This window comes from Acomys minous, assembly GCF_964271855.1.
Source record: "Acomys minous genome assembly, chromosome: 6".
NCBI lineage: Eukaryota > Metazoa > Chordata > Mammalia > Rodentia > Muridae > Acomys > Acomys minous.
The window spans coordinates 58,886,524-58,908,036 of NC_140487.1; the positions used below are offsets into that span (position 1 = coordinate 58,886,524).

The window sequence follows — 21,513 nt, forward strand, 5'->3', positions numbered from 1 at the left end:
CTATGACTGTGACTGAGGGGGACCTCCTCCCCTTTTATATGCTCATAGGGTATCAAGTCTCTTCTTGGTAGCCTGCTATCCTTCCTCTGAGTGCCACCAGGCCTCCCCATCCAGGGGATGTGGTCAAATATGGGGCACCAGAGTTCATGTGAAAGTCAGACCCCACTCTCCACTCAACTGTGGAGAATGTCCTGTCCATTGGCTAGATCTGGGTCAGGGTCCTTTACTTTTTAAAGACCCCTTTGAGGAGCTAAAGGTTGAGTTCATGTAAGGCAGTATTTGAATTTTCTTTTAAGGGCAGTGGCAAATCTAGGGGCCAGTTTATTATACATACAAATTTACAATCCACGTCTGTGGGTTCCTGTTGCATCTTAAACATGGTATTTAGTTGAAGAGACAAAGCTATTGTCTTCAGTGTCCCTCCCTCCGTTTTCCCTTTCTTCCCTTGTTTCTTGTTTGAGACAGTTTATCACTAGACTTCGAGCTCACCAAGTGGCCAGGAAGCCCAGAGATGCTCTAGTGCCCGTTTCACAGAGTTGGAGTTGCAGACGTACATCTCTGTACCCAACTTTTATATATATGCATACTAGGAATCTGCACACAGGACAGTGCGTGGGGCAAGCACTTTACTGACTGGACCGTCTTCCTAACCCTGTTTTCACACTTAATTTTTTTCAGTGTCTTGCAAATGATTTCATGAAATTATCAGGAATTGCCAACTAAGCTGAAACTCAGATTATTTCTGCCTTGAATGTGTTGATACTTGCCCTCCTCTTCTGTTTTGACTTGTCATGTCTGAGCTTGTGTTATGCATACTCAGAAACTCTTAAACTTAGTGTTATGGCAAGTATTGAATTAAAACTTCTTTTGGATAAGAAATTTTAAAACTGTTTACTATAAAAATGAAATTTCTGGACAACTAACTCAAAAATCCTCCAGAGTAGCATACACAGAGTAAACATAGATAGCAAACTGGACATTACATCCAGAACCATTTCTGATTCTTTTTTCCTTCAAAATGTATATTTTATAAACTAAAATCATATTTGGTAATATGCAATTTCCTACAAGCGATAGAATTTGCTGATATTTATTTTTTCTTAGTATATGTCAAAAGTATATCATATTACTAATATATTAATATAATAAAAATTAGAGTTTTTATCACTCAACTTTTTTTTTTCTGTATCTTACGGATAGGGGTTAGTGGTAAAGACTGAAGAAGATGCTGACACTGTTGACAGGAAATTTGTAACCTCCCTCTACCAGACTTAGAAACCCAGGTTTGGTGTCCCGTGAACATGACACTTTAAAAACATGTGACTAAATTCTACCAGTCTCTTCAAATCTGAAAACCTGAATATGACATTGTTTGGTGATAATAAAATGATCTAGTTTTACTTTGTAAAAAATTGAATTATTTGATATGATTCATGTTGGGAATTTAATAGTGTGTCTTTAGAAACTTTTAGTACTCTACAGTGTTAATGAACTAATAAATTATTTTTAGCAACTTGTTCCATCAGTAGCTAATAACAACAGGCTGTTTTGACTCCTTACAGTCGCTCCTGGAGGCCCATGATATCGTGGCGTCAAAGTGTTATGACTCGCCTCCCTCAAGCCCAGAAATGAATAATTCTTCTCTCAATAATCAGTTATTGCCAGTAGATGCCATCCGCATTCTCGGTATTCACAAAAAAGCTGGAGAGCCGCTGGTGAGTAGATCTGGAATGCAGCGCTGCCTAGGCTCTGCTCTTGATACACTGTGGGAACTGCTCATTCTTTCTTTATCAGTCCTTAGCGTTTGTATAAGTACACAGCAGATCACCTGTCAATCATGTAGCTTATGAAGCGTAATCAAAACGAAACCTTAAAGTGACTTGGAAGCTATAAATATGCCACTGGGGAACAGGAGAACGGCTTTAGTTCTTCCCAGCCTTTCAGAACTCATCTGTCTGCTTACTAATGATAACACCAAAATAAGAAAAAAATGGTGTTATTAAAATTTAAAGTTTTTAATGGAGTTCTGTAAGTATCGAAGTTAACTACTTCCTCTTAAGGTTTTTATTTGTAGTTCCTAAACACAGTGATGTGGGAAGCATAACAAGTCAGCAATCTTTGTTGCTCCCTTGAGCTGCCTTTGTCTGTGGAATACAACTAGATTGTAAAGGTTAGCCCAGTTACACGAGTGTTCCTCTGATGCCACAGTTACACTTACTTGGGAACAGAATTTACCAATCTGGTTTCAGAGTTATTTTATTTGTATTCATGGGTGTTTACATATGTTTAATGAAAAAATAATTTCTTTTTTAATTTCCTATAGGGTGTAACGTTTAGGGTTGAAAATAATGATCTAGTAATTGCCCGAATCCTTCACGGAGGGATGATAGACCGCCAAGGCCTGCTTCACGTGGGGGATATCATCAAGGAAGTCAATGGCCACGAGGTTGGAAACAACCCAAAGGAATTACAAGAATTACTGAAAAACATTAGTGGAAGTGTCACCCTAAAAATTTTACCAAGTTATAGAGATACTATTACTCCTCAACAGGTTAGTGATAATTTTCTGGGTGATATTAAGAATACTTTACTTTTTTAATCACTCTATTAGGTAGATACTTAATTGTTACTATTTTGCTAAAGACAGTTTGTCTTGGTAATTTTTATATGCTATCTTAGTATCATAAAAGAAATGATATCACATTTACTTGTGAACCCTGTTATTTGTATAGTCTACAGGTAGGTATCAGAAAAGTCATAAAGCCTTTTCTTAAAATTTCTATCGTTGAAAACGTTTTTTGACATCTCTCTCTCTCTCTCTTTTTTTTTTTCCAAACATTGTGTTAGGGTCTTTGAGACCATAGTCTGGATGACTCCCGGGTTAATGCTTTAGTGATACGGTACTTTACAAGCGATGTCTGATAGGTTGTACTAAAGATGCTCTTGGACACCTACTTTTTAAACATTTCATGTATATTTTCGGTAACATGAATAAGTGAACAGGAGAATGTGCTAATGATAGAGATTATTTTGGTCTCCTATAATGGCTGCTCTTGTAATGGTCATGACATAATCCTAGTACTCGGGAGGTTGAAACAAAAGGACCCTAAGTTTTGGGGCTTAGCTTGGGGTACATAGTGAAATACCCCCAAAAAGAAAAGAGGGAGATAGGTAGCATTCTGGTTTTGAGCTGTTCTTTAGAAGACAGGATATACTGCTTTTACATGTAAATTAGACCTCTGGAAATAGTGAACTTTGTTTGAAATAAAGGCAGCTGTCTGCTTTAGTTTCATTCCTGTTGCTGTCATAAAATAACAAAAGCAAACTAGTGAAAAGGAGGGGTTATTTCAGCTTACGTCCCAGCACAGCTACAGTGAGGAGCAGGTAAACCAAGCCAGAGTGCAGGTCAGCACGTCTGTGTTCGCTCAGCCAGGTTCCCCGTCTTCATCTTCACACAGCCCCGGAGCTGCTGCCCAGCGCCTGTGGCCACCCCACTAGGCTGGGTCTTCTACACCTGGTAACTTAGGACAGGCCCACAGGCGTGCCTGCAAGTCAGCCCAGTATAGGCAGTCTCTCTCGTTGAGAGCCTTTTTTTCCAGTTGATCCTAGGTGCGTCAAATTGACAGTTAAAGCTAACTCTATTACCTTACTTTACAAAGAAAACAATCGCGAAGGAAGACAACATCAGAACTTAGACTGTCTCTGCTCTTCTCAGGCTGCCGTTACCCTCATTCGCATATTTCTACTTATGGCGAAATGAGACCTATTTGAACCTGATTGTATTGGAAGAATAAGATTTGTTATTTTATTACCTGTTGATTATAATGGGAAAATAATATTTTCCTCCGTGGTCCCAACGAGACTTACTGTTTGACAAAACAGCCCGTGATGCTGGGAGGACCGTGGCAGCAGGAGTTCAGTGTCCACAGTCAGGCAGCAGGTAGAAGTGAGTGCTGGGCTCAGCTCACGTTCCCTTTGCTGTTCAGCCCAGGACCCCAGCCTGTGGGGTGGTGCCGTTCACGTTTACTGTGGCAAGGCTTCCGAGCTGCTGCCACAGCTGCGCTTCCATGCTGACGCTTAATCCTGTCTGGTTGATGATGGTCATACGTGTGTATAATGGACTTTACAGGCAAGGCACTCTTTGTTACTCTTTGTGTAAATTTTGTATTTGGTTAATTCAATAGCTGGCTTCAGTGTATGGATCTTGACCTTTGGTTTAGGCTTACATTCCCCCATTCTATAATGTCTGGGTTTTTCCTAGCCTTTCGAACTAGGAGTGAGGGTTGAGTGTGCAGTGGGAGAAGTGGTCACAGGAGCCCGTGCAGCACTCTCCGGCACATCCCTCTCTGAAAAAGAAGAGGCGTCGTAACAAGAAGCCTCCAGTTGTACTCAAATTGGGATTTTCTTTTTAATGAACAGAAAATGATGATGTGAAAGCAGTAAGCATGAACCAAGACTGTTCTGGACAAACTGGGCATCTGAGAGATGCTGTAGATAAAGAAGGGCATTTGCCCTTACACCTGACTCTCTCACTTAGGAGCTTCCTCAGCTAGTATGCTGGCTCCCACCCCCACCCCTTTCCCAACCAACTATGTTGTTTTCTGTGGGAAAACCTAAAAATCGTAAGTGGAAATTTCCTGAATGACTCAAACTCTAAAGTGCATTATTGTGAGCAGTGTGAGGAACTGTTGTTCTTCATGCCTCAGCCCCGCCCAGAGCCTGGGCCCCGTCCCTTAGCTCAGAGTGTTGCACGTAGTGCCCTCTCATTAGTGCTCCCTCAGTGAGCAGAGCGATGTGCTGATGTGCCCGTGTTTGGGCTCAAGTGACAGCCTGACAGCATAAGGACTGGCAATTCAGACGTGCCAACTCGGAAGCCGGGGAGGACTTCCTGTACGTGCAGTGGTGGCAGCTCTCAATCTAGCAAGAAAGAAAAAGACTGATGCTGAAGATCTGTGGTAACAACAACAGGTCTTCTCTCCATGAAATTGTGAGGAAAAGAAGTTGTCTGTCAGCCTGAAGCAGTTAGCCATGGCTACCGCGTGTGTCAGGTGCTTAGTTAACAGTGGTTATAAAGCTCAGTGTTTTCTTAAGTTTAGCATTCATTGCACGGCTTGGAATGTGTCTTCCACGGAGAAGTGGGGAGCCTGTTGTAGTTGTGTAGATTGTTGTGAGAGTAGAGGGAAACCAGAGGCTCTCCTGCTTAGGGGGTGGATTTTTAAGGCATGACAGTAGATCCTCGTCAGAAACACTTGAGCTGCTGACTTGGAGCCTCAACTCTTCTATGAAACATGTAATACATAGTTTGTAGCTTAAGAACCAGTGTAAGCTAGACGTTGTAGCTAGTTTGGAAGTTCTTCAACTTATATGAGTTAGTTTTCTGGAAGGTGTAAATAAATCTACATATAAAACCTATAGTTAGTTTTTGACCCTATGGTAGGTGAATTGGGAGCTATTTGGCTCATAGTTTTAGGAAGTTCAGTCTAAGGATACTTAACTACATTTTTGGGCTGTTATGGCGGAGTATAATTGTGGAAAGGCATGGCAGAGCAAAGTTACTCCACAGTAGGGCTGAAACCAGAGAAACATAGGAAGGGGCCCGGGCAAAGTGTGTGCATCCTGCAGACATGCTTCTCAGGGACCTGTTACCTCCAACCAGGCCTCAGCTCCTAATTGCCTGCTCAGTATGAGTTCCTCGGCAGACTGGACCCACTAGTGGAGTTAGTACTATTATAGTCCACCCGCCTCTCAGTGATTGGGGCCATCTGGGGCCCAGGAATTCAACATGAGATTTTAAGGAGACTATATATAAATCGTAACAAGGACAAACTGATAGCAATACTCCTTTACTTAATCCTTATGACCAGCATGACTTGAACACCAAATGTATTATAGGAAAATAAGTTATAAATCTATTTTATTCACCAAAAAAATAGAAATCAAAGTTAATTTTCTGAAAAGATTACTAGTTTGTCTGTTATTCAAAGTATGCTAGTATAGTTTCTTACAAGAAAAATATATGTATAACTGAGTATATTAACAAATCAAGAGAGAATAACCTCATTAGAGGTGTGATTAAATTTAGTTCAGAATCATGTGTCTTTTGTAATAACATAGGAAGAGGAAGGTCCTAACCATTGGAAGTCTGACTTCTGGAAAGTAGGGCCATGACTGCTCTAAAATATAGTTGAGATGAAGGTTTTTAATTGTAGAGATGAGGGGTAGATCAGCAAGAGGCATCTAAAGAGTCCAGAGCAGGGAGAGAAAGTAGTAGACAGAAAATGGCCAGTAGAATGGGCCAGGCCATGGCAAGAAGTGTGTGTGTGTGCATGCGCGTGCAGTGAGGGAGGAAAAGAAGAGAGAGCATGGCTGAATGGCAGGGTTAGATAGGAGTGAGAAGCTGAGAAAGGAAGCCCAAGAGCTGGGGAAGTGTAGCGCAGGAGGCAGGGTGAGACAGCCGAGAAGGCCCCAGTACTGAGGTGCCTGGAGCCCAGCGTAGCTGTGGTATGCTGCTAGGCACCAGGGATAGCCGTGCGTCCTAGGTTTCTCTTGGATCTGTCAGCATCAGCATCAAAAGCTGGACCCTGAGCTCCTCTGATCTACCTGACACTTCACTGTGACCAACCCTAGCCCCCATGGCGTCTCACCTCCACCAGAGTGAAAGTGCTCATCATAAACCAAGGAAACCCACCATAGCATACACAGTTGTGCATGGGGGAAAGAAATGTCCTCCAAAGAGTCTGTCATAGCAAACAACACTACAGCTCTAGTGTTCCTTATCTCGTGCTGAAGTTTAGTACGTTTGCCCGCCAAGCAAAGGTATCCACTAACATCAGAGCTCTCTCACTTCACCACTCCCAGCCGCTGTGGGACAGAGCAGCTAACAGAAGTGCCACCCAGGATCTTAGCCCAGCTTGGCACTGACACACTTCAGGGCCCTGGCACATGTGATGGAAAAGCACAGCTTACTCTGGAGGAGGAGGAGGGTGGGGAAGTTTGTTCAAAATTCTGATGAGGCTTCAAACAGTGGAACAAACTGAACTGACTCAACTTCAAGGATAAAATAGCAATGATTTGATTGCTTTAATAACTTTCATTTGGGATAGAATGAAACATAAATCCTTAATACTTTAAATGCCAAGACTTTTGGGCACTGAAACTTTCAGTTAATTATTGCTTATACTCAAGTATTTGTTTGCTATTGCTTAATCCAAAGAAGCCACAAAGTCTAAAGATAAAGATTTTGCCTCATTGAAGTTTAAAAACAAAATGGAAGGAGAGAAAGGTGTTCACTAGTATTAGCTTCTGTCAGTATTTTTGAGGGTTCAGTAAACATAATGTGACAAAAATAATAGACAAAGGAGCTGCAGAGGAAGAAATAAAACTGTAAATTTACAATTAATATAATTCTTATGCTTAGAACCCACCCCGCAAGAAACTACAAATATAGAAATAGTAGAGTACTTAATCAGATTAGTATACTGTAGTTTTGGGGGGGGTTTTGGTTTTGGTTTTGTCTTAGTGGCAACTAAAAATGAAACTTAAGACACCATTTACAATAGAGTCACTTTAATGCTGGACGGCTGCCTGGCTTGATGACGTGCAGGTCTTGTACAGGCGGCCACAGCTCCCGTGAGTTCAGCAGCTCTGTCCTGTCTAGAAGGTGCTGTTGCGTTCTTTCCCTCCCTAACCTCCAGCTCTTAGTCTGCCTGCCTCCCTCATCCTTGGTGTGCTCCAGTAGCCTTGCAGGGAAGGGACACAATACAGATGGCCATCTGTTGCTGAGCACCCCGTAGGCACTTTAATCTTTGTACTTTGACCAATTGTGAGTTTCTCCTTTCACCACTGTGCGCCACACACACACACACACACACACACACACACACACACACACCTTCTCTAGTTGAGTCTGAGAGCCTCACTAATCTGTGCTGACAGAGACTTGACTCTATAAGGTATTTTCATACTGTGTCTATTTAGCATATGAGCTCCCTAGCCGTATACTGAGTGAGTTAGCTCAGACCCAGAATGACAGAAGTTGCATGTTCTCAATCATAAATCTTGAAGAGCTTCTAGAATCTAGGAAAGTAGAAATGAATTTCAGTTTTTACCTAAATTCTTTCAGCATAAATTTGCATGTGATGTATCCATTTTGTGTACTTGTATTGGTAAGTTCATGCTTTTTTATTGATCTAGTATTTCATTGCATGGGCATACCAACTTGTTCGTTAAAAGCTGCCTGGTGAATACTTTTGTTATTGTCAGTTTGGGGCTATGACAGATAAAACAACTAGGGACATAAATCCTAAGGATTGAGAGTTGGTCATGTGGTAGATGCATATTGACATTTTAGAGAAAAAAAACCTTTTCAGAAATGAATGTACCCACTTACAGTGTCACAAGCATTGCTTTTCCTCAGTGTCCTTGCTGTATCTGGTGTGACCAGTCTTTAGTTTTAGTCAATATAATAGTATATAGTAGTAGCTGACAGTGGTTTTAATTTGCACATCACTACTAATAATAAGATTGGACATTTTTTATGTGCTTATTTTCCATGCTTTTATTCAGCTCAGTTCAGTGAAGTCTTCATGCCTTTGTCTATTCTGTATTGCTCTGTTTGGTTTGACATTCTTTTGTATTCTGGTGTGCTGACTAGTTTTATGTCAACTTGACGCACGTTAAAGTCATTTAAGAGGAGGGAACCCCAATTGAGAAAAAGACCAGGCTGTAGGCAGTCAAGTCTGTAGGGCATTTCCTTAATTAGTGATTGATTGGGGGTAAGAGGCATCCCACTGTAGGTGAAGTCACCCCGGGCTGGAGGTCCTGGGTTCTGTAAGAGCCCAGGTGGAGAGTGTTCTGCCCATTGGCTAGATCTGGGTAGGGGTTTAAGGTTTACCGCCTGTATTGTCCTTGGCTGGTGCCTTAGTTTAAGCGGGACCCCTGGGCCCAAATCTGCCTATCATAATGTTCTACTTGTAGGCTTCTAGGACCGTCTGGATCCTTCTACTTTGCTATTCTCCCATGCTTCTCTCATCTAGAGTCCCATTAGGATGTCCTCCCCTCTGTCCCAGTTTCCTGGTTAGTGAAGGCTTTCGTGGGGACATGCCCCTTGGGCTAGTATGCAGATATAAGTGAGTATATACCATTTGAGTCTTTCTGCTTCTGGCCAATAGTCAGAACATTCTCCACAGTTGAGTGGAGAGTGGGATATGACTTTCTCACGTACTCTGGTGCCTTACATTTGACCATGTCCCCTGGAGGGGGAGACCTGGTGGCACTCAGAGGAAGGACAGCAGGTTACCAAGAAGAGACTTGATACCCTATGAGCATATACAGGGGGAGGTAATCCCCCTCAGGAACAGTCATAGGGGAGGGGAATAAGGGGAAAATGGGAGGGAGGGAAGAAGGGGAGGATACAAGGATGGGATAACCATTGAGATGTAACAAGAATAAATTAATAAAAAAAAAAAAAAAGAAAGCAGGTGGAGTGAGCCAGGAAGTAGCACTCCTCTGCGGCTCCAGCGTCAGCCTGTCCTTCCAGACGCGTACCTGGTTTGAGTTCCGGCGTTGGCTTCCCTTAGTAGACTGCGTCTCAGGATGTGCAAGCCATTGAATAAGCCCTTTCCTGCCCAGGTTGCTTGATTATGATGTTTCATCACAGCAATATTAACCCTAAGACACATGGATACAAATGTTTCATCAAAATTATAATTTGCAGAGATTGAGTGAGTATATACCATTTGAGCCTTTCTGCTTCTGGGTTAACTCACTCATTATGATCATTTCTAGCTCAATCCATTTATCCACAAATTTCGGGAATTCCTTGTTTTTAATAGCTGAGTAGTATTCCGTAATGTATATGTACCACAGTTTCTTTATCCATTCTTCTACTGAGGGACACTTAGGCTGTTCCCATGTTCTGGCTATTATAAATAAGGTTGCTATGGACATAGTTGAGCAAATTTTCTTGTTGTGTGCTGGAGCATCTTCTGGGTATATTCCAAGGAGTGGAATAGCTGGGTCTTGAGGAAGCCCTATTCCCAGTTTTCTGAGATAGCACCAGATAGATTTCCAAAGTGGTTGTACTAGTTTGCATTCCCACCAGCAATGAAGGAGTGTTCCTCTCTCCCCACATCCTCGCCAGCATGTGGTGTCGCTTGAATTTTTTATCTTAGCCATTCTGATGATGGGTGTAAGATGGAATCTCAGAGTTGTTTTGATTTGCATTTCCCTGATGACTAAGGAAGTTGAGCATTTCTTTAAGTGTTTCTCAGCCATTTGATATCCTCTGTTGAGAGAATTCTCTGTTTAGTTCAAGCCCCATTTCTCAATTGGGTTATTTGGTTTGGTGGTGTTTAATTTCTTGAGTTCTTTATATATTTTGGATATTAGACCTTTGTCAGATGAAGGGTTGGTGAAGATCTTTTCCCAGTCTGTAGGTTGTCGCTTTGTTTTCTTGACAGTGTCTCCTGCCTTACAGAAGCTTCTCAGCCTCATGAGGTCCCATTTATTAATTGTTGACCTTAAGGCCTGGGCTGTTGGTGTTCTGTTCAGGAAGTTGTCTCCTGTGCCAATATGTTCCAGGCTCTTCCCCACTTTTTCTTCTAAGTGACTTAGTGTTTCTGATTTTATGTTGAGGTCTTTAATCCACTTGGATTTGAGTTTTGTACAAGGTGACAAATATGGGTCCAGTTGCATTTTTTTACACATAGACATCCAGTTAGACCAGCACCATTTGTTGAAGATGCTATCCTTTTTCCATTGAATGGATTTGGCTTCTTTGTCAAAAATCAAGGGACCATATGTGTGTGGATTCATATCTGGGTCTTCGATTCAATTACACTGATCAACCAGCCTGTTGCTGTGCCAGTACCATGCTGTTGTAATTACTATTGCTTTATAGTACAGTTTGAGATCAGGTATGGAGACTCCTCCGGAGCACCTTTTATTGTACAAGATTGTTTTAGCTATTCTGGGTTTTTTGTTTTTCCATATGAAGTTCAGAATTGAACTTTCAATATCTTTTAAAAATTGTGTAGGTATTTATTTGCAGAGATTTTCATCCAGTTTTCAAATTTAGGATTATTTTTTCCTTATCTCCTGAGTGTTGGGGTTACAGTCATGTACCATCATGCTCAACTCTGGGTTGAGTACTGTGATCTACTTAACAATTTGAATTCCTCTTATGGTTTCTTGAAAATAAGAATATAATATGTAAATTTTAAGTATTTATTTTACTAGTTTTGTTGAGACAGGTTCTCACTCTGTAGCCCAGGCTGGCCTTGAAGTTGTGGGTAATCCTCCTACCTTCACCTCCCAAGTGTTAGGATACTAGGTGCAAATTATCACAATTGGTTGTACTAAGTCGTGTTTATTAATTGCTTCATATTTGACATTTCTGGTCTTTTTTTTTTTTTAAACTTTTAGGGGTTTTCACTTGGTTAGTTGCTTTCATTTTTGAGACACATTATCACATAGTCTCCCTCCCATTCACTGTGCCGTTAAAACTGACTTTGAACTGATCCTTCTGTCTCTACTTCCCAGATGCTGGGATTACAGTGCATACAGTGACTGCTAGGTATTCCTGACTGTTCTTGTCTTTTCTCCTCCAGGATATCTGTTCCTACTTATTCACATTCCTGCTCTTTTTGTTTTGTTTTGTTTTTTAGAATTTATGAAAACTATATTTTAAATTATTTCTGCCCTTCTTTCTTCCACAGCAGCCTCCTGTGTCCTTCCCTGCATCCACCCTCTCAAATAGATGACGTACTCATCTGTAATCATTGTTAAACAACATGCCCAACTCATTGCGTGAACAGCTTTTATGTACATACATTCAGGCCTGACCATTTGGGATTCAGCAACACATCACTGGGCACTTGACCCTGGAGGTGACTGGCTGTCTCCCTGTAGCAGCCATTAACTGTCGGCAGCTTTTTGTATAAGAATGGGACCGTGAGATGCTCCCCTCTCTTATCATTGGCATGTGGCGTGGTATGCTCTCTTTATGCAGGCTTGGTTAGGCGACTGTTCATTGCTAAGCACACTGCGCCCTGGTCTTTTGCTATAATGAGTGCTTCAGTAGGTACCAGTGTTGTATACAAGTCACCTCACACATATCTGAATAATGTGACTTCTGAGTCCATTCCCAGAAGTGGATTACTAGGTCAGAGGGTTCTTATGTTTGTGATCCTGGTAATTATTGCCAAATTGTCCTCCCAAGAGGTTGGGGCATTCTTCCACAAGCCTGTTAGGAAAATCCCTACTAGCCCTTTGTCCTGTCTGCAGAATGTCAGGTATTTAATAGGAAGAAGGTGTTACCCTAGTAGAGTTTTAATTTTCATTTCTACTCAGAATAGTTTAAACATCTATACTTAAAAGCAATTTAAGTCCCTTTCTGTAGTGTCTATTTTAAATTGTTGGCTATTCAGTTTTTCTTTTAATGGTGACAGAACAGAATTGAAATGTTTTGTTAAGTGGTGTTTACTAAGTTAAGATTGACCAGTTGACATTCATAAACTATCATTAGTGCAGCTCCTAAAATACAGCTAAGTCAGCTACTTAATGATTTTAAAGATTATTAAACTCCTAGACCAAAAGCCAGGATAGCTGATTTTTCAGACAAAGTTTACCAAAGTAAAACTAGATTAATCTGAGCTTTTGAGCATGAGGGTAATGTTCCAAAAGTAGTTGAAAAAGCCAGAGAAATGTTCCTTTTTGTAATCCTTTACATCTGAGTTGGGTGTTGGTATCTCCACACAGGGGAACTACTGTTTGAAATTAGGAAGATGCTTGTAACTTTACAAAGTATTCTCCCATGCCCAAGGATGATATCACACCCTTGCTTAGGTGGCATGGGGCTTTTCATAGGGTGGGCCTTTCTCCGGAAGTAAGGAATATACTGCTAGTTCTGTAACTACTCACACAGTCTCTTCTCTGCCTCATGTCAAATGTCTGCGGCTTTTTGCTTGTATCATTTATAATTTACAGGTATTATAACTTGTGAACAATTAATTAGAGAGGAAGTTGTTTGGCCAATGAGTGAAGTAATAATGTGAGCCAGTAGCTTACTTATATTTGTTAAGTTATCAATTAAAAGTCTGGCTTTATTTATGCAATTGAAAAATATATTTTTAGAGTTACGTCAATGTGGAGAGGCATCCAGCCCACGTCCGTCAGGTATGATATCATGTGAAAACATTCTCTGGTGTTCCTGCTGTTCTGTCTCAGCAGTCAACTAAATTTACCTTGATTAAACTTTATCATCTTGAGTTGTTCATTGCCAGAGCCTTGAGATGCATGCCAAACTCAGGTTAGCCACCCGTCACAGTTTAGCCGTCTTAATATTGTGTGCATGCCTGCTTATTAGATACTTCTAAAATTATGCCTGAGGAAAAAGTGGCTTCCTGGTTGGGTTAGCCATCGATTCCCAGGCTTTGCGAAGTTGTTCCAAATGGCCTAGATCTTTCTATCAAGACCACACGCACCCAGTGTTCACAAATATCTTCCTAGACATCTTTCACACTGGGTGTGTTTTTAAGCATACTAATAATACAGTGTATGTACTTGTACTATTTGGAATTTTTATTTGTTTCTAGTTGTAGAAGTATGATGCACATAGAAAAATAACATTGTTAATTTGACTAATGGTATGGTTTTCTGCTTATTAAAGTTTATCTGCTGATTAATGCTAAGGCTTTTTGGTAGAAGATAAAATTTGAATTTCCATAAATATGTATGAAGCATGTCTATTTTAAGAAAATAGTTGATCTAAACTTGGCCATCAAATATTAAAGATGATTAATTAGAATTCAAATTAAAATAAATAAGCAGTATGCTGCAAGCACTGAAGCTCTTAAGTAACAGTGTAGCTGGCATGCTTTTATTAGTAAAGCAAATTTAAGAGAAATGAGTATGTTTGAATTTATATTGGAAAATAGTTGACCTTTCTAGTACTTTATCTCATAAATAATTTAATACTGATTTAAATTTAAACATATAAACGACAGTAAGATGATCAATTAAGTATTTTCCTTACTAGTTTTACCCAGTGTAACTGTCTGATTAAAATATACTACTAGAGATAAAATTGTGTTTTAAGGTTACTAAATATATTTCAGGTCTCACTTCAAGATGACCTTTTTTGTTTAATTTTGCTTTCAAGGTGTATGTACACTGTCAGTCCTGATACACTGGAAATATATACCTCAAACTAACTTCATACTTTATTTCAGGATATTAACTGCAAAATCACATTTACTTAAATTAAAAGTGTGCAGTGTTTGTTGGGAAATCAAGTGAAAACATTGAAGATGGGAGAAGAGTGGAGTGGAGTGATTGCTACACACTTGCTGACTGAAGACTAGGTGTTAGGAAAAGGATAAGATACAGCTCAGTGGTAGAACACTCACCCAGATGCAAAGCCCTGAGTTTAAACCCCCACATCCCAAAAAAAGAAACAGGAGTTTAAAAAATGAACAAAATTTTGATCTAGCATAAATGTTTGTTTTCTGTAATACCAGATCATTATATGAGTAGTCTGATAATCCTTTCTTAAATTAGGAGAATAAGTTTCTTATCTGATTTACTTAGTGTCGATTACAATTTAGTATCAGTGGTTTGATTTCAATATTCCAGTGCTTAATGATACAATTACAGTCTTTTTCACTGTGCTGTGTTTTTAGGTCTTTGTCAAGTGTCATTTTGATTATAATCCTTTCAATGACAACCTGATACCCTGCAAAGAAGCAGGACTGAAGTTTTCCAAAGGAGAAATTCTTCAGATTGTAAACAGAGAAGACCCCAACTGGTGGCAGGTTAGTGTGAGTCTCAGAAATCTCGCAGCTGCTGTTCTGTTTAATCTGGGATCCGGCCAGTATCTAAACGTGCAGGAAGCGTTCGTTCCCGTGATATCCTGCATGAATAGCTCCTGCCTTAAGTCGGCTACCTTTGTGGGCAGAAGACCAATGAGAGAGAACTTGTGAGCAGCTGTCAGTAAGGCAGACAGGACCCACCTGCATGACTGTCACCTGGCCTGGATTAGGTGCAGCAGTTCTTTCACAGGGGCTGTCGCTTGGACTGTGTTGTAGGCCAGGACGAACCTTGGAGTCACTGTCAGTACTTCTTAGATTGTTCTAGCAATTGTTTATATCAGCTGATACGCTATTCAAAGTTGAAGGAAATGACAAGTAAGAAACCTAGAATCTTCCCACCTCTCAGAGCTGATCGTGGCCTCATTGGCAGGCAGGGAGACAGGAGGAAGGCTCCAGGGCCCAGTACCAAACATAAAGGTGCAGTTACTAGTAATAGGTGTTAAAAGCGACAAATCAAATGACTGCCACGGAGACCATCTACAGAGTAAGAACAGCATGGGGACAGTGTGCTACACATGTAAATGACGACATTTGTATCAATAAGTGCACCATGCTGAGGAAACTAAGAAATGGGTTCAGTAAACAGTTCATGATTTCGAGAGCTCCTCGCTGAAATACTTCGAAGCTTTACAGACAGCTGCTCACTCACTTCCTGTGGCTGACCACAGACCTCCCAGGCTCACTCTGTTTTATTTTCTGTGAATCTTCTCACTATAATTTGAGTCTCTTTCTTCATTTTGGTAGCTTTACTTTAATTCCAATTGTCTCAGGATTACTAAAAACTGATAAGCAGATTTGTGTCCCAGTGATAAGGAGGAACACACTAACACTGTGCTGTGAATCATTGCCATATCATTTGTTCTGGGGCCAGAGAGATGGCTGAGCTTGCTAAGAGCCTTGGTCACCTTGAGGAGGACCCAGATTCCCTGTGCCCATGTTGGCTGCCCAGGGCCTCCTGGACGTGCGGTTTCAGGAGCTCCAGTCTCCTCTCTGGCCTCTTAAATTTCTTGCTTTGACTTGAAGGTTTTTATTTTTTTTTTGTACTAAATGAAGTTTTACCTATTTTAAACTTATTACCTTGGCACATTCAGATTCTTGTTAGTGTGAATTAAAGTTTCTGCTCTGTATTCTCAGTATTGGGACGTCTTTCTATTGATGTTGACTCAAGAAATAATATTCTAAGATTGAGGTCATTAGAAATGGCTTTTATAAAGGACACTAGATGAGATGTCCCCTAACACTTCTTTAGACAGATAGCATTCCTCTTTCCTTTCTTTGATTTTTTTTCTCTCTGTCCTCTCTCTCTCCCCCCGTCTCTTATACACACGCACACACACACTGTAGTATTTGAGGAGCCTGTACATTGTTGTTAATGGGAGGTTCAGAACGTCATTACCAGTTGGCAAACATGCCTGAGTCTTAGCTACTAGCTGGTCCCTTACTATGGCGGTATCTAAGTGCTTTCCATGCGTTGAAAGTTGTTTTCCATAGCAAACTAACTTTAACTGACCAACACTTGTCCTTCTTACTAAAACTTTAATCACTGAAATATTACTTTGGTTCTAGGCTAGCCATGTGAAGGAGGGAGGAAGTGCTGGTCTGATTCCAAGCCAGTTCCTGGAAGAGAAGAGAAAGGCATTTGTTCGCAGAGACTGGGACAATTCAGGTGAAGAGCTTCATACAAGTTGACAGGCGGGGGGGGGGGGGGGGGGGGCTGGGCTCACCTTCCTTTGCCTCTTTTTTCAGGAGAATTAGCTTTTCCTGCACATCTGCTTTTTCCTCGCTATAGTAATTTTTTATTCTTTTCTGCCACCTAGTGGTAGAGTACCAAAATTCAGTGACAGATTCAGCCCTTCCCTCAGGAATGCAATTCTCCTACTTCCTCATAAAACATGACTAGGCAACTTAAGGTCGTATCCTGACGTATCACCTAAGTCATGCTGGTCTTGTCATCCTCCAGGACCCTTTTGTGGAACTATAAGCAACAAGAAAAAGAAAAAGATGATGTACCTCACAACCAGGAATGCAGGTGCGTTCCATATCCCTTAGAAAGATCTAAGTACATAGCTTTAATGTTAACATGTTTTAATCTCGGAATATGTAATTTAAAATGAGTGTAGTTCGTATTAGTGCCAACTGCAGTGTCTGGCATGTACACATGATAAATTATAAAGAAATTGTTTAAGTCTCAATTTGTGAACATAATTTGCAACAGGATGAAGTTGTTAGGATTTGTATTTGAACTTATGCAGGAGCAATGTTACTGACAATACTTACTTAGGGATTCTGACATAGAAACGTGTCATTTCTAAGAGGCAGAACACCTTCATGACAGTGTTAGCATTAGGATGGAAAGCTGTATGCCGTAACATTATCAGATGCATTGTGGAAAAATGGCACTGGGCTAGATAGCTCAGCTGGTCTAGTGGGAGCCTTCTAATGGTCTTTTTCAGATCTCTTAGGGTTTGATTTATTTTATTTTATTTTTCAGAGGGAGAGAGAGGGGGTCTTTCTATATGTTTAGGTTGGCATGGAACTCAATAGTTATTACAAGCTGGCCTCAAACACTTCATTATCATATTATCCTATACTTTAATTAGTCGCCAGGCTGGCCTCAAACTAAATCCTTCTGCCTTTCCCTAAATCTTTCATCTTAAATGATTTTTTTTTAAAGAAAACATTGTGGTAAAAGTAGATTTATTAGCTTCATTATACGATCATTTTACAGTTAAACATAGCAAATCACCAAGATGTATACTTTAATTATATACCGGCTGGGCAGTAGTGGCGCACACCTTTAATCCCAGCACTTGGGGAAGCAGAGGCAGGTGGATTGCTGTGAGTTCAAGGCCAGCATCGTCTACAAAAATGAGTCCAGGACAGTCAAGGCTACACAAAGAAACCCTGTCTTGGGGGGAAAAAATCTTATTTGTTACTTATGCCTCAAAAGACAAAAAGAAAAAAAAAAGAAAAAGAAAAAAAATCCTCAAGTCAAAGGCCTGGGGCAGCCATTGCCTAGCATGTAAAAGGTCCTGAGTTCAACCCGTAGAGGTCAAAAGGAATATTAAATGAATCACCCTCAAAAGGAAAATGAAATAAATGCTCCAGTTTGGGGCATTACAGATTTAAGCTAAAAAACTTCCACCCCACTAGCCATGAGAGAAATGCAGATTAAAGCTACATAGAGATTCTGTCTCAGCCGGTATAGACAGGCATTCATTAAGAAACACTAACATTCTGGCAAATGTGTGGACAGAAAGGAGCCCTTCTGCTCTGACAGCACCACTGTTGTAGAACCCAGTGTGAGTCCTCTAGAATAAGCGACATTCCTCAGCCATCCCTGCTCCTGGGTGTTTACCTGAGGGACTCAGGTTACCTCAGCACAGAACTACTCCATGCCTTTGCTACTGCACCGCGGCTCACAAGAGCTAAGTTCTAGAACTAGTCTAAGGAACCATCGACAGGAGAAATACAATGAATAGTTTCTTTTGCAGAAAAATATATACAACTTGAGATAACCATGTTTAACAAACTAAATCAGTCTTTAAAATACAAGCATTTATCCCACCTGTGGACCCTAGACTTTATACAGATACACAAAGTCATATATGTACAGTTGACATTAAAGGAGAAGGGAAATATATAGGGAAGAAAGAATAAGGGAAGGAAGAGTGGCAGAGGTTACAGGAACATGCACTCAAAGTGCACCCCAAAGTGTGTCTGCATAAAAAGGGCCGCATGTGACCCATCCTAATAAAAAATTTAAAAAGGAAGCTGAATATGAAGATTTGTTTCCCTTGACTTCAAAGCTACCTCTACACTAGTGTTAGAGAACACGGTGTGAAGAAAGTCACACAGGAGAAAAAGGTGTTTTTACTCTGCAGTATTGGCCTAATTTATTCTGAAGAAATTCTGCAAAGAAGGCTTTGTTGCGTATAATAGTGTAAGGTTGAAGTGTTGTTACTGCAGATGGAGTAAAGCAACGATGAGAGGTGCTGTGTTTCATAATCACTTTGGTTTGATTATTCATTAAATTTATATCTCTTAATTTTTTTGACAAGACTTGTAATTTTTTGGTGACTTAGTTTATATTTGAGGCTATAGTCTACTGCAAATGCTTTTTTATCCAGCGTATTATTTTATGTATACATTTCAGAATTTTGGTACTTAGACATGAGTGTGTTATCACTGGAGGTGGCAAACTCTTATCTGCACAAGTACAACAGCTAAGCTTGTGTCTCATATATTTTGTGATTGAGGGACACATGAGTCATGAGCATTTGGAAGGTTGAGAAACACCGCTTTAAAATATATAGAATATTGATAAATACGCATAAACTTGGGGGTTTTCTAGCACATTAATTGAATGTCTGAGGGCAAATGAGATGAATAAGCATTTAAATCAAGATATAAAGTACTTTTTTCTGCCCTACCAAATTTGTAAATACAAGCCTATGTCAGTCCTGTGTAATTCCAGGGATTAGCATACGAGTACCAGGGAGTGTGTCTGTGTGTATGAAGTATAACTGAGGGTAATGTTGTCCCATTCCTTTTGCATTTAGAGTTTGATCGTCATGAAATTCAGATCTATGAGGAAGTAGCAAAAATGCCACCCTTCCAGCGAAAAACCTTAGTGCTGATAGGAGCTCAGGGTGTGGGCAGAAGAAGCCTCAAGAACAGGTTCATAGTACTGAGTCCCGCCAGATTTGGAACCACAGTGCCGTGTAAGTCTGTTTCCATTTGTTGTCCAGAAAGAGAGTGGGGGTGTGGATAAATGGATTATTACTAATTAACATTAATTCCAGATGAAATTTGGCTATGCCAATGAGCATGGAAGAGTAGGTGGTCCTGCCAGCTTGTTTGCTGCTCAGCAGTAGTTGCATCTGTGCACTCTTTGTACCGAAACGTGCTAAAGGCAGATGCACACATTTATGAGTTGTGACAAATTACATTGTTTGGTATTTTCTTGTGTAACTGTCCATTTTATTTGTATTTTTGCCCCATGTAGTATATTTAAAAGGAGAAAGCCTACAAGATGCTCAAACACTCAGTACAACAGTAACTTTGTGAGTTTAGGTGGTCTGGTTTACGTTCCAGCCCTGGCCCCTGCAGGATCAAGCCTGATCCTCTGTGGGCGACCCTCTTGAGGAGACTCACTGGGCCTATGTGTAGAGTGACGCTGCTGAGCGTCACTGAGGGCCAGACATTCACTTCGTGGGCTTCATTTCCCCTATCTTCTGCATGTCGACATAGAAACCTTCAGTGACGTCAGAAATGGAGTAGGTGGAGAGTTCAGATAACCGCGGATGTTATAACGCCTGCCGCACACCTGAATCCTCTGAGAGCGTGAGCAAATGGAACAATGTCAGGGAAGAAAGGGATTCACTTTAGTTCGTGTCTTTCCGAGATGTTCCTGATGTCCAAGATGTTCTTGATATTTTCTTGTGCAGCTGCTTACCCACTTATTTGTATTTGAACTCATAGCAGGATGGAACAATATGGTAGCAGCAGCGTGTGGGAGGGGTTTGTGGTAGACAGGAAGCAGAGAGTGAGGGCGTTTCCAGAACCAGGAATGACTTTCAAGGCACGCCCCCAGTCATCAGCTTTCTCCTAAGGCCCAGTTCCTAAAACTTCCCAGTTAGGGACAATTCATATTCAGAACTTAGGTTTCTGCCCTCTTTAGTCCTACAGAATCATGTTGCCTAAAGCTAGTTTTAATGTGCTATGGCTTAGTGTCTTAGTACTTGCTTTTCTTTAGAATAGTTTATTTTGGCTTTTTAAGAGATATTCTTCTATTATTTTTAATTGGGTGTAATAGTGTGTCTGCATTGGCTGTGTGCATGTGAGTGTAGGTGCTACAGAGACCCAAGACAGAGGACCAGTGTCGCACACCCCCACCCCTGCTGAAGTTATAGACAGTTGTGAGCTGCCTGGTGTGGGTGCTGGGAACCGAACCCTGATCCTGCAGAAGAGCAGAAAGTGCTCTTAACTGCTGAGCCGTCTCTCCAGTCCCTAACCTCATTTTAGTCTTAAACATTTTATTTTATACTCAGTAACAGGCTTCCTTTTGGCATTATTCTATCCGTTTGGTTTGGGTTGCCTTGCCCCTTCACCTGTCCCATCTCCCTGCCCCCCGCCCCGCTCTGCACGCTCCCCTCTCCCCAGGGCTCTCTCTCCTCTCTTGCCATGTGGGCTCTATCACCCTCTCCATTTCCTGCTTTACATCCTTTATTTTAAAAAAAATTAGTGTCCCCTTTCTAGTTGAATAACCTCTATCCTCACACATTTCCACAGAAATTATGCATACACATGCACACAACCACACAAGTAGGATCTGCAGATAAGGAGCATGCAGTGTGTTGCTGATGAGCTACCTCATTTAGCTTTTCCAGCTCTATCCAGTTTCTTACAAATTTCACAATTTCATTTTTCTGTATAACCAAATAAAATTCTAGTGCGCGTATCATCATCCATTCATCAGTTGATGGATAGCCAAGTTGATACCATTTCCTTGTAATTTGAATAGAACACCACTAAGCATTAGTGGTAGAGTCCTTTGGGTACATGCCTGTGAGTGCATGGTGTGCCTGGGTCACGTGCCAGTTCTGCTCTTAGACTAGTGGTGGTGGTGTGTATGGGACAT

General features: G+C 40.9%; 1 protein-coding gene across 8 annotated transcripts in view; it reads left to right on the top strand.

Annotated features, from left to right (window-relative positions):
* Positions 1–21,513, top strand: part of PALS2 (protein associated with LIN7 2, MAGUK p55 family member) — a 92,377-nt gene that overhangs the window by 60,154 nt on the left and 10,710 nt on the right. For 6 of the 8 annotated variants that reach the window (XM_084787348.1, XM_084787343.1, XM_084787341.1 and 3 more), the window contains 7 exons: positions 1,563–1,715; positions 2,324–2,551; positions 13,135–13,176; positions 14,682–14,813; positions 16,437–16,536; positions 16,831–16,899; positions 19,433–19,594. In XM_084787348.1, coding sequence (XP_084643474.1) covers positions 1,629–1,715; positions 2,324–2,551; positions 13,135–13,176; positions 14,682–14,813; positions 16,437–16,536; positions 16,831–16,899; positions 19,433–19,594 — 820 coding nt within the window. In that variant the 5' untranslated portion in view covers positions 1,563–1,628. Of the gene's footprint in view, positions 1–1,542; positions 1,716–2,323; positions 2,552–13,134; positions 13,177–14,681; positions 14,814–16,436; positions 16,537–16,830; positions 16,900–19,432; positions 19,595–21,513 lie in introns of all 8 variants that reach the window. The other 2 variants (XM_084787347.1, XM_084787345.1) reach the window with 2 other exon arrangements.